A 12,539-nucleotide genomic window follows, 5' to 3' on the forward strand; every position below is an offset into this window, starting at 1 on the left:
TAGTATGAGTTAATCATGTTATAAAATTGAACCCTGCACAGTTGGTTCTAGAGTGTTCAGGACATACCGTTCCCCACACTGATGGAACAACCTTATGTACCAATGGTTCCATTGTTGATTTTGACAATTGCTCAGAGCCAGTAATTGGCTCAGCTATTCATGGCCTTTTTAGAACATGAGTAATGAAAGCAGATCATCCCAACTGTTAGCTTAGATATTGGTGTTAGATAATGCAACAACATAAGAAAAGGGAAGGCTTCCCTCTTTTAAGAAAGCAAAGAGCTTGTTCATTTGTATCTTTACACCACTCAAATGTAGCTAGATTCTCAATTTTTTAGTAGTATCCAATTTAACAAGACATTTAAATGACAGCCTAAGAGCTAAGTAGCTACTGTCCACATCCCATCATTACAGATCACTTTAATTTCATAATTAGCAAGAGAGCTAGGAGCTATGTGAGGATAAATGTCTTTGCTCAGATAATTGTTAGGATTTTGAATGTGGTGCCTGGGAAAGTGGTAGAGGTGGATTCCATATGAGCTTTCGAAAGAGCTGGACATATATTTGAAACTAATACATTTAGAGGGCTGTGGAAATAGGACTGTAGAATGGGACTAATGAGGTCCTTTGGGAGCCTGTGCAGACACAATGGGTTGAATGGTCTCCTTGTGTACCATAAACTCTACGATTCTAGATTAATATTATTTGAGATATTACAAATAATGACCCTTTTATTTCATACTCACCTGAGTGTGCTGTTGGGGTCTGGGTTTAGTATTTTATCTAGAACATAGAAACATTGAGACCTTTTCTTAGAACATAAAGCTGCAGTGTGGAACAGGTCATTTTGGCCATTCTAGTCCACATTGACACTCCAAAGAGCATCCTACCCATCCACCCCACCTTCCCGCGCCCCCCCCCCCCCCCCCCCCCCCAATCCTTGTTGTATTTCCCATGGCTAATCCACCTAGCCTGCACATCCCTGGACACTGTGGGCAATTTAGCACAGCCTGTGCAGCTAACCTGTACATCTTTGGAATGTGGAAGGAACCGGACCACCCAAAGGAAACCCTTGCAGGCACTATGGGAGAATGAGCAAACTCCACACAGTCACCCGAGGGTGGAATTGAATCTGGGTTTCTAATGCTTCTACAGTCCACCTTTATTTCTTATTTGCATTCAAAATCTCCTTTACCTTTCCTTGGTCATTCTTTGCTGGTTTCTCAATAGCTTCCAGACTTCATACTTTTTTTGTTTTCCAGGATTCTGATAAGCCACTTCCTTTGATTTAATGCCAATGCTTAACTTCTATTGTTATCCTCAATTGATTTCCTGTTGGTGTTTGTGCCTCAAAGAAATTGCTTTACTTAGTATTGTCAGTTCAATCTTGCATTTTTCATAATGGCCTCAGAATGCAGTTACACACCACATGATGAAGTGTGCATATTTCACTTGACATTGACATTTGATTTGTAATATATGAATCAAAAACTCTGATACTTTTAATTATTGCCTTTTTCTTTTTCCCAAATAGATGTTAAGGGAAGCTAAAGAGAAGGAGAAACAAAGAACTACTGTTGAGAAGACTGCTCACTATGGGATGTTGTTTGATGACTTTCAAGGTCTATCACATTTGGAAGCTTTGGAAATTCTGTCCAATGAAAGTGAAATAAAAGTGAGTGTTAAAGAGTTCACAGTCCTATTCTTGATTTTTTTAACAATTTCTTCATTTGACTCTCTCTCTTTCTCTTTTTTTTCTCTGTCCTACCTCTCCCTTTTCGCCCTGTGTCCTTTTTCGCCCTGTGTCCTTTTTCGCCCTGTGTCCTTTTTCGCCCTGTGTCCTTTTTCGCCCTGTGTCCTTTTTCGCCCTGTGTCCTTTTTCGCCCAGTGTCCTTTTTCGCCCAGTGTCCTTTTTCGCCCTGGCTCTCCCACTCGCCCTCGTCCCCTCCCCCTCCCCCCTCCGCCCTCGCCCCCTCGCCCCCCCCCCCCTCGCCCCCCCCCTCGCCCCCCCCCTCTCGCCCCCCCCCTCTCGCCCCCCCCCTCTCGCCCCCCCCCTCGCCCTCAAACTCGTTCTCTCGCCCTCTCGCCCTCTCGTTCTCTCGCCCTCTCGTTCTCTCGCCCCCTCGCCCTCTCGTTCTCTCGCCCCCTCGTTCTCTCGCCCCCTCGCCCTCTCGTTCTCTCGCCCTCTCGTTCTCTCGCCCTCTCGTTCTCTCGCCCTCTCGCCCTCTCGTTCTCTCGCCCTCTCGTTCTCTCGTTCTCTCGCCCTCTCGCCCTCTCGCCCTCTCGTTCTCTCGCCCTCTCGTTCTCTCGCCCTCTCGTTCTCTCGCCCTCTCGTTCTCTCGCCCTCTCGTTCTCTCGCCCTCTCGTTCTCTCGCCCTCTCGTTCTCTCGCCCTCTCGTTCTCTCGCCCTCTCGTTCTCTCGCCCTCTCGTTCTCTCGCCCTCTCGTTCTCTCGCCCTCTCGTTCTCTCGCCCTCTCGTTCTCTCGCCCTCTCGTTCTCTCGCCCTCTCGTTCTCTCGCCCTCTCGTTCTCTCGCCCTCTCGTTCTCTCGCCCTCTCGTTCTCTCGCCCTCTCGTTCTCTCGCCCTCTCGTTCTCTCGCCCTCTTGTTCTCTCGCCCTCTCGTTCTCTCGCCCTCTCGTTCTCTCGCCCTCTCTCGCCCGCCCTCTCTCGCCCGCCCTCTCTCGCCCGCCCTCTCTCGCCCGCCCTCTCTCGCCCGCCCTCTCTCGCCCGCCCTCTCTCGCCCGCCCTCTCTCGCCCGCCCTCTCTCTGTCGCCCGCCCTCTCTCTGTCGCCCGCCCTCTCTCTGTCGCCCGCCCTCTCTCTGTCGCCCGCCCTCTCTCTGTCGCCCGCCCTCTCTCTGTCGCCCGCCCTCTCTCTGTCGCCCGCCCTCTCTCTGTCGCCCGCCCTCTCTCTGTCGCCCGCCCTCTCTCTGTCGCCCGCCCTCTCTCTGTCGCCCGCCCTCTCTCTGTCGCCCGCCCTCTCTCTGTCGCCCGCCCCCTCTCTGTCGCCCGCCCCCTCTCTGTCGCCCGCGCCCCCCCCTCTCTCTCGCCCGCCCCCACTCTCTCTCGCCCGCCCGCCCTCTCTCTCTCTCGCCCGCGCCCCCCCCTCTCTCTCTCTCGCCCTCGCCCGTCCTCTCTCTCTCTCGCTCGCCCGTCCTCTCTCTCTCTCGCTCGCCCGTCCTCTCTCTCTCTCGCTCGCCCGTCCTCTCTCTCTCTCGCTCGCCCGTCCTCTCTCTCTCTCGCTCGCCCGTCCTCTCTCTCTCTCGCTCGCCCGTCCTCTCTCTCTCTCGCTCGCCCGTCCTCTCTCTCTCTCGCTCGCCCGTCCTCTCTCTCTCTCGCTCGCCCGTCCTCTCTCTCTCTCGCTCGCCCGCCCTCTCTCTCTCTCGCTCGCCCGCCCTCTCTCTCTCTCGCACGCCCGCCCTCTCTCTCTCTCGCTCGCCCGCCCTCTCTCTCTCTCGCTCGCCCGCCCTCTCTCTCTCTCGCTCGCCCGCCCTCTCTCTCTCGCTCGCCCGTCCTCTCTCTCTCTCTCGCTCGCCCGCCCTCTCTCTCTCTCGCTCGCCCGCCCTCTCTCTCTCTCGCTCGCCCGCCCTCTCTCTCTCTCGCTCGCCCGCCCTCTCTCTCTCTCGCACGCCCGCCCTCTCTCTCTCTCGCACGCCCGCCCTCTCTCTCTCTCGCACGCCCGCCCTCTCTCTCTCTCGCACGCCCGCCCTCTCTCTCTCGCACGCCCGCCCTCTCTCTCTCGCACGCCCGCCCTCTCTCTCTCGCACGCCCGCCCTCTCTCTCTCGCACGCCCGCCCTCTCTCTCTCGCACGCCCGCCCTCTCTCTCTCGCACGCCCGCCCTCTCTCTCTCGCACGCCCGCCCTCTCTCTCTCTCTCGCACGCCCGCCCTCTCTCTCTCTCTCTCGCACGCCCGCCCTCTCTCTCTCTCTCTCGCCCCCGCCCTCTCTCTCTCGCCCCCGCCCCCTCTCTCTCGCCCCCGCCCCCTCTCTCTCGCCCCCGCCCCCTCTCTCTCGCCCCCGCCCCCTCTCTCTCGCCCCCGCCCCCTCTCTCTCGCCCCCGCCCCCTCTCTCTCGCCCCCGCCCCCTCTCTCTCGCCCCCGCCCCCTCTCTCTCGCCCCCGCCCCCTCTCTCTCGCCCCCGCCCCCTCTCTCTCGCCCCCGCCCCCTCTCTCTCGCCCCCGCCCCCTCTCTCTCGCCCCCGCCCCCTCTCTCTCGCCCCCGCCCCCTCTCTCTCGCCCCCGCCCCCTCTCTCTCGCCCCCGCCCCCTCTCTCTCGCCCCCGCCCCCTCTCTCTCGCCCCCGCCCCCTCTCTCTCGCCCCCGCCCTCTCTCTCTCGCCCCCGCCCTCTCTCTCTCGCCCCCGCCCTCTCTCTCTCGCCCCCGCCCTCTCTCTCTCGCCCCCGCCCTCTCTCTCTCGCCCCCGCCCTCTCTCTCTCGCCCCCGCCCTCTCTCTCTCGCCCCCGCCCTCTCTCTCTCGCCCCCGCCCTCTCTCTCTCGCCCCCGCCCTCCCTCTCTCGCCCCCGCCCTCCCTCTCTCGCCCCCGCCCTCCCTCTCTCGCCCCCGCCCTCCCTCTCTCGCCCCCGCCCTCCCTCTCTCGCCCCCGCCCTCCCTCTCTCGCCCCCGCCCGCCCTCTCTCGCCCCCGCCCGCCCTCTCTCGCCCCCGCCCGCCCTCTCTCGCCCCCGCCCGCCCTCTCTCGCCCCCGCCCGCCCTCTCTCGCCCCCGCCCGCCCTCTCTCGCCCCCGCCCGCCCTCTCTCGCCCCCGCCCGCCCTCTCTCGCCCCCGCCCGCCCTCTCTCGCCCCCGCCCGCCCTCTCTCGCCCCCGCCCGTCCTCTCTCTCGCTCTCTCGCCCGCCTTCTCTCGCTCTCTCATTCGCCCTCTCTCTCGCTCTCCAGTACTGTTATCTTAATTTTCCAGCTGAATTCTTTTCGCTGACATCCAATCAGGCTTGGCAAAGACCTAAGCCTGAACCGTACTTTTCACAGTCTTGATATCAGACTTGACAACAATTCATTGTCATCATGAAGACCACTTATCCAACCTTTGCACCATTGCCTGATTCATTCCATGTCTCGGTTTACCTGCTTGGTTCTCATCCATGACTTTGTTCCTTCTGACTATTTTCAAACACTAATGCAAAAGCAAAATGCTGCAGAAGCTGGCAATCAGAAATAAAAACATGAAATGCTGAAAGCAATCAGCAGGTCAGACAGCATCTGTAGAGGAGCAAGTAGTTTAACATTTAAGGTCTGTGACGTTTCTTTGGAACCTACTCTTTCTTTAGTTATCCTGTTGATCATTATATATTTATAAAACATCTTGCAGCTTCTCTTGATTTTACTTGTCAATATAGTTTCATGCCCTTTCTTTGCTTTCCTAATTTCTTTCTTAACATCCTCAGGCACTTTCTATGCTCTTATAGGTTTTCTCTCGCTCGCCCTCTCTCTCGCTCTCCCGCTCTCTCGCTCGCCCTCTATCTCGCTCTCTCGCTCGCCCTCTCTCTCGCCCGCCCTCTCCCTCGCCCTCTCTCTCGCCCGCCCTCTCTCTCGCCCGCCCTCTCTCTCGCTCTCTCGCCCGCCCTCTCTCTCGCTCTCTCGCCCGCCCTCTCTCTCGCTCTCTCGCCCGCCCTCTCTCTCGCTCTCTCGCCCGCCCTCTCTCTCTCGCTCTCTCGCCCGCCCTCTCTCTCTCGCTCTTCGCCCGCCCTCTCTCTCTCGCTCTCTCGCCCGCCCTCTCTCTCTCGCTCTCTCGCCCGCCCTCTCTCTCTCGCTCTCTCGCCCGCCCTCTCTCTCTCGCTCTCTCGCCCGCCCTCTCTCTCTCGCTCTCTCGCCCGCCCTCTCTCTCTCGCTCTCTCGCCCGCCCTCTCTCTCTCGCTCTCTCGCCCGCCCTCTCTCTCTCGCTCTCTCGCCCGCCCTCTCTCTCTCGCTCTCTCGCCCGCCCTCTCTCTCTCGCTCTCTCGCCCGCCCTCTCTCTCTCGCTCTCTCGCCCGCCCTCTCTCTCTCGCTCTCTCGCCCGCCCTCTCTCTCTCGCTCTCTCGCCCGCCCTCTCTCTCTCGCTCTCTCGCCCGCCCTCTCTCTCTCGCTCTCTCGCCCGCCCTCTCTCTCTCGCTCTCTCGCCCGCCCTCTCTCTCTCGCTCTCTCGCCCGCCCTCTCTCTCTCGCTCTCTCGCCCGCCCTCTCTCTCTCGCTCTCTCGCCCGCCCTCTCTCTCTCGCTCTCTCGCCCGCCCTCTCTCTCTCGCTCTCTCGCCCGCCCTCTCTCTCTCGCTCTCTCGCCCGCCCTCTCTCTCTCGCTCTCTCGCCCGCCCTCTCTCTCTCGCTCTCTCGCCCGCCCTCTCTCTCTCGCTCTCTCGCCCGCCCTCTCTCTCTCGCTCTCTCGCCCGCCCTCTCTCTCTCGCTCTCTCGCCCGCCCTCTCTCTCTCGCTCTCTCGCCGCCCTCTCTCTCTCGCTCTCTCGCCCGCCCTCTCTCTCTCGCTCTCTCGCCCGCCCTCTCTCTCTCGCTCTCTCGCCCGCCCTCTCTCTCTCGCTCTCTCGCCCGCCCTCTCTCTCTCGCTCTCTCGCCCGCCCTCTCTCTCTCGCTCTCTCGCCCGCCCTCTCTCTCTCGCTCTCTCGCCCGCCCTCTCTCTCTCGCTCTCTCGCCCGCCCTCTCTCTCTCGCTCTCTCGCCCGCCCTCTCTCTCTCGCTCTCTCGCCCGCCCTCTCTCTCTCGCTCTCTCGCCCGCCCTCTCTCTCTCGCTCTCTCGCCCGCCCTCTCTCTCTCGCTCTCTCGCCCGCCCTCTCTCTCTCGCTCTCTCGCCCGCCCTCTCTCTCTCGCTCTCTCGCCCGCCCTCTCTCTCTCGCTCTCTCGCCCGCCCTCTCTCTCTCGCTCTCTCGCCCGCCCTCTCTCTCTCGCTCTCTCGCCCGCCCTCTCTCTCTCGCTCTCTCGCCCGCCCTCTCTCTCTCGCTCTCTCGCCCGCCCTCTCTCTCTCGCTCTCTCGCCCGCCCTCTCTCTCTCGCTCTCTCGCCCGCCCTCTCTCTCTCGCTCTCTCGCCCGCCCTCTCTCTCTCGCTCTCTCGCCCGCCCTCTCTCTCTCGCTCTCTCGCCCGCCCTCTCTCTCTCGCTCTCTCGCCCGCCCTCTCTCTCTCGCTCTCTCGCCCGCCCTCTCTCTCTCGCTCTCTCGCCCGCCCTCTCTCTCTCGCTCTCTCGCCCGCCCTCTCTCTCTCGCTCTCTCGCCCGCCCTCTCTCTCTCGCTCTCTCGCCCGCCCTCTCTCTCTCGCTCTCTCGCCCGCCCTCTCTCTCTCGCTCTCTCGCCCGCCCTCTCTCTCTCGCTCTCTCGCCCGCCCTCTCTCTCTCGCTCTCTCGCCCGCCCTCTCTCTCTCGCTCTCTCGCCCGCCCTCTCTCTCTCGCTCTCTCGCCCGCCCTCTCTCTCTCGCTCTCTCGCCCGCCCTCTCTCTCTCGCTCTCTCGCCCGCCCTCTCTCTCTCGCTCTCTCGCCCGCCCTCTCTCTCTCGCTCTCTCGCCCGCCCTCTCTCTCTCGCTCTCTCGCCCGCCCTCTCTCTCTCGCTCTCTCGCCCGCCCTCTCTCTCTCGCTCTCTCGCCCGCCCTCTCTCTCTCGCTCTCTCGCCCGCCCTCTCTCTCTCGCTCTCTCGCCCGCCCTCTCTCTCTCGCTCTCTCGCCCGCCCTCTCTCTCTCGCTCTCTCGCCCGCCCTCTCTCTCTCGCTCTCTCGCCCGCCCTCTCTCTCTCGCTCTCTCGCCCGCCCTCTCTCTCTCGCTCTCTCGCCCGCCCTCTCTCTCTCGCTCTCTCGCCCGCCCTCTCTCTCTCGCTCTCTCGCCCGCCCTCTCTCTCTCGCTCTCTCGCCCGCCCTCTCTCTCTCGCTCTCTCGCCCGCCCTCTCTCTCTCGCTCTCTCGCCCGCCCTCTCTCTCTCGCTCTCTCGCCCGCCCTCTCTCTCTCGCTCTCTCGCCCGCCCTCTCTCTCTCGCTCTCTCGCCCGCCCTCTCTCTCTCGCTCTCTCGCCCGCCCTCTCTCTCTCGCTCTCTCGCCCGCCCTCTCTCTCTCGCTCTCTCGCCCGCCCTCTCTCTCTCGCTCTCTCGCCCGCCCTCTCTCTCTCGCTCTCTCGCCCGCCCTCTCTCTCTCGCTCTCTCGCCCGCCCTCTCTCTCTCGCTCTCTCGCCCGCCCTCTCTCTCTCGCTCTCTCGCCCGCCCTCTCTCTCTCGCTCTCTCGCCCGCCCTCTCTCTCTCGCTCTCTCGCCCGCCCTCTCTCTCTCGCTCTCTCGCCCGCCCTCTCTCTCTCGCTCTCTCGCCCGCCCTCTCTCTCTCGCTCTCTCGCCCGCCCTCTCTCTCTCGCTCTCTCGCCCGCCCTCTCTCTCTCGCTCTCTCGCCCGCCCTCTCTCTCTCGCTCTCTCGCCCGCCCTCTCTCTCTCGCTCTCTCGCCCGCCCTCTCTCTCTCGCTCTCTCGCCCGCCCTCTCTCTCTCGCTCTCTCGCCCGCCCTCTCTCTCTCGCTCCTCTCGCCCGCCCTCTCTCTCTCGCTCTCTCGCCCGCCCTCTCTCTCTCGCTCTCTCGCCCGCCCTCTCTCTCTCGCTCTCTCGCCCGCCCTCTCTCTCTCGCTCTCTCGCCCGCCCTCTCTCTCTCGCTCTCTCGCCCGCCCTCTCTCTCTCGCCTCTCTCGCCCGCCCCTCTCTCTCTCGCTCTCTCGCCCGCCCTCTCTCTCTCGCTCTCTCGCCCGCCCTCTCTCTCTCGCTCTCTCGCCCGCCCTCTCTCTCTCGCTCTCTCGCCCGCCCTCTCTCTCTCGCTCTCTCGCCCGCCCTCTCTCTCTCGCTCTCTCGCCCCGCCCTCTCTCTCTCTCGCTCTCTCGCCCGCCCTCTCTCTCTCTCGCTCTCTCGCCCGCCCTCTCTCTCTCGCTCTCTCGCCCGCCCTCTCTCTCTCTCGCTCTCTCGCCCGCCCTCTCTCTCTCTCGCTCTCTCGCCCGCCCTCTCTCTCTCTCGCTCTCTCTCGCGCCTCGCCCTCTCTCTCTCTCGCCCTCTCTCTCGCCCTCTCTCTCGCTCGCCGCTCTCTCGCTCGCCCTCTCTCTCTCGCCCTCTCTCGCGCTCGCTCTCTCGCGCTCGCTCTCTCGCGCTCTCTCTCGCGCTCTCTCGCTCGCCCTCTCTCGCGCTCTCTCGCTCGCCCCTCTCTCTCGCGCTCTCTCGCTCGCCCTCTCTCGCGCTCTCTCGCTCGCGCTCTCTCGCTCGCGCTCTCTCGCTCGCGCTCTCTCGCTCGCGCTCTCCTCGCTCGCCCTCTCTCGCTCGCGCTCTCTCGCTCGCCCTCTCTCGCTCGCCCTCTCTCGCTCGCCCTCTCTCGCTCGCCCTCTCTCGCCCTCTCTCGCTCGCTCTCTCGCTCGCGCTCTCTCGCTCGCCCTCTCGCTCGCGCTCTCTCGCTCCGCCCTCTCTCGCGCTCTCTCTCGCTCGCCCTCTCTCGCGCTCTCTCGCTCGCCCTCTCTCTCGCGCTCTCTCGCTCGCCCTCTCTCGCGCTCTCTCGCTCGCGCTCTCTCGCTCGCCCTCTCTCTCGCTCGCCCTCTCTCTCGCTCGCCCTCTCTCGCTCGCGCTCTCTCGCTCGCCCTCTCTCGCTCGCCCTCTCTCGCTCGCCCTCTCTCGCTCGCCCTCTCTCGCCCTCTCTCGCTCGCTCCTCTCTCGCGCTCTCTCGCTCGCCCTCTCGCTCGCGCTCTCTCGCTCGCCCTCCTCTCCGCGCTCTCTCGCTCGCCCTCTCTCGCGCTCTCTCGCTCGCCCTCTCTCGCGCTCTCTCGCTCGCCCTCTCTCGCGCTCTCTCGCTCGCGCTCTCTCGCTCGCCCTCTCTCTCGCTCGCCCTCTCTCTCGCTCGCCCTCTCTCGCGCACTCTCGCTCGCCCTCTCTCGCGCTCTCTCGCTCGCCCTCTCGCTCGCCCTCTCTCGCGCTCTCTCGCTCGCCCTCTCGCTCGCGCTCTCTCGCTCGCCCTCTCTCTCGCCCTCTCTCGCCCTCTCTCGCTCGCCCTCTCTCGCGCTCTCTCGCCCGCCCTCTCTCTCTCTCGCTCTCTCGCTCGCCCTCTCCTCTCTCTCGCCCTCTCTCTCGCCCTCTCTCTCTCGCTCGCCCGCTCTCTCGCTCGCCCTCTCTCTCGCCCTCTCTCGCGCTCGCTCTCTCGCGCTCTCTCTCTCGCCCTCTCTCGCGCTCTCTCGCTCGCCCTCTCTCGCCGCTCTCTCGCTCGCCCTCTCTCGCGCTCTCTCGCTCGCCCTCTCTCGCGCTCTCTCGCTCGCGCTCTCTCGCTCGCGCTCTCTCGCTCGCGCTCTCTCGCTCGCGCTCTCTCGCTCGCCTCGCGCTCTCTCGCTCGCCCTCTCTCGCTCGCGCTCTCTCGCTCGCCCTCTCTCGCTCGCCCTCTCTCGCTCGCCCTCTCTCGCTCGCCCTCTCTCGCCCTCTCTCGCTCGCTCTCTCGCTCGCGCTCTCTCGCTCGCCCTCTCTCGCTGCTCTCGCTCGCCCTCTCTCGCGCTCTCTCGCTCGCCCTCTCTCGCGCTCTCTCGCTCGCCCCTCTCCTCGCGCTCTCTCGCTCGCCCTCTCTCGCGCTCTCTCGCTCGCGCTCTCTCGCTCGCCCTCTCTCTCTCGCTCGCCCTCTCTCTCGCTCGCCCTCTCTCTCGCTCGCGCTCTCTCGCTCGCCTCTCTCGCTCGCCCTCTCCCGCTCGCCCTCTCTCGCTCGCCCTCTCTCGCCCTCTCTCGCTCGCCCTCTCTCGCGCTCTCTCGCGTCGCCCTCTCGCTCGCGCTCTCTCGCTCGCCCTCTCTCTCGCGCTCTCTCGCTCGCCCTCTCTCGCGCTCTCTCGCTCGCCCTCTCGCTCGCGCTCTCTCGCTCAGCCCTCTCTCGCGCTCTCTCGCTCGCGCCTCTCTCGCTCGCCCTCTCGCTCGCTCGCCTCTCTCTCGCCTCGCCCTCTCTCTCGCGCACTCTCGCTCGCCCTCTCTCGCGCACTCTCGCTCGCCCTCTCTCGCGCTCTCTCGCTCGCCCTCCCTCTCGCTCGCCCCTCTCTCGCGCTCTCTCGCTCGCCCTCTCGCTCGCGCTCTCTCGCTCGCCCTCTCTCTCGCCCTCTCTCGCCCTCTCTCGCTCGCCCTCTCTCGCGCTCTCTCTCGCTTCGCTCCTCTCTCGCGCCTCTCACGCTCGCCCTCTCTCGCTCGCCCTCTCTCGCTCGCCCTCTCTCGCTCGCCCTCTCTCGCTCGCCCTCTCTCGCTCGCCCTCTCTCGCTCGCCCTCTCTCGCTCGCCCTCTCTCGCTCGCCCTCTCTCTCGCCTCCCTCTCGCTCTCGCCCTCTCCTCGCGCCTCTCTCTCTCGCCCTCTCTGCTCTCGCCCTCTCTCTCGCTCGCCTCTCTCTCTCGCCCTCTCTCGCTCGCCCTCTCTCTCGCTCGCCCTCTCTCGCTCGCCCTCTCTCGCTCGCCCTCTCTCGCTCGCCCTCTCTCGCTCGCGCCTCTCTCGCTCGCCCTCTCTCGCTCGCCCTCTCTCGCTCGCCCTCTCTCGCTCGCCCTCTCTCGCTCGCCCTCGCTCTCCTCGCTCGCCCTCTCTCGCTCGCCCTCTCTCGCTCGCCTCTCGCTCGCCCTCTCTCGCTCGCCCTCTCTCGCTCGCCCTCTCTCTCTCGCCCTCTCTCTCTCTCGCCCTCTCTCTCTCGCCCTCTCTCTCTCGCCCTCTCTCTCTCGCCCTCTCTCTCTCGCCCTCTCTCTCTCGCCCTCTCTCGCCCTCTCTCTCTCGCCCTCTCTCTCTCGCCCTCTCTCTCTCGCCCTCTCTCTCTCTCGCCCTCTCTCTCTCTCGCCCTCTCTCTCTCTCGCCCTCTCTCTCTCTCGCCCTCTCTCTCTCTCGCCCTCTCTCTCTCTCGCCCTCTCTCTCTCTCGCCCTCTCTCTCTCTCGCCCTCTCTCTCTCTCGCCCTCTCTCTCTCTCGCCCTCTCTCTCTCTCGCCCTCTCTCTCTCTCGCCCTCTCTCTCTCTCGCCCTCTCTCTCTCTCGCCCTCTCTCTCTCTCGCCCTCTCTCTCTCTCGCCCTCTCTCTCTCTCGCCCTCTCTCTCTCTCGCCCTCTCTCTCTCTCGCCCTCTCCCTCTCTCGCCCTCTCCCTCTCTCGCCCTCTCCCTCTCTCGCCCTCTCCCTCTCTCGCCCTCTCCCTCTCTCGCCCTCTCCCTCTCTCGCCCTCTCCCTCTCTCGCCCTCTCCCTCTCTCGCCCTCTCCCTCTCTCGCCCTCTCCCTCTCTCGCCCTCTCTCTCTCTCGCCCCTCTCTCTCTCTCTCTCTCTCTCTCTCTCGCCCACTCTCTCTCTCTCTCGCCCACTCTCTCTCTCTCTCGCCCACTCTTTCTCTCTCTCGCCCACTCTCTCTCTCTCTCGCCCTCTCTCTCTCTCTCTCGCCCTCTCTCTCTCTCGCCCTCTCTCTCTCTCGCCCTCTCTCTCTCGCCCTCTCTCTCTCGCCCTCTCTCTCTCGCCCTCTCTCTGTCTCGCCCTCTCTCTGTCTCGCCCTCTCTCTGTCTCGCCCTCTCTCTGTCTCGCCCTCTCTCTGTCTCGCCCTCCTCTCTCGCCCTCTCTCCCTCTCTCGCCCTCTCTCTCTCTCGCCCTCTCTCTC

General features: G+C 64.2%; 1 protein-coding gene across 2 annotated transcripts in view; it reads left to right on the forward strand.

Moving 5' to 3' along the window:
* The window catches only part of LOC122551339 (protein NOXP20), a 60,929-nt gene that overhangs the window by 18,392 nt on the left and 29,998 nt on the right, over positions 1-12,539 (forward strand). For both annotated transcript variants that reach the window (XM_043693073.2, XM_087987257.1), the window contains exon 7: positions 1,535-1,675. In XM_043693073.2, the coding sequence (XP_043549008.1) occupies positions 1,535-1,675 (141 nt within the window). The remainder of the gene's footprint in view (positions 1-1,534; positions 1,676-12,539) is intronic.

The sequence above is a fragment of the Chiloscyllium plagiosum genome, unplaced genomic scaffold (assembly GCF_037043375.1).
Source record: "Chiloscyllium plagiosum isolate Xiang-an unplaced genomic scaffold, Cpla_swu_hap1 HiC_scaffold_1, whole genome shotgun sequence".
Taxonomy (NCBI): domain Eukaryota; kingdom Metazoa; phylum Chordata; class Chondrichthyes; order Orectolobiformes; family Hemiscylliidae; genus Chiloscyllium; species Chiloscyllium plagiosum.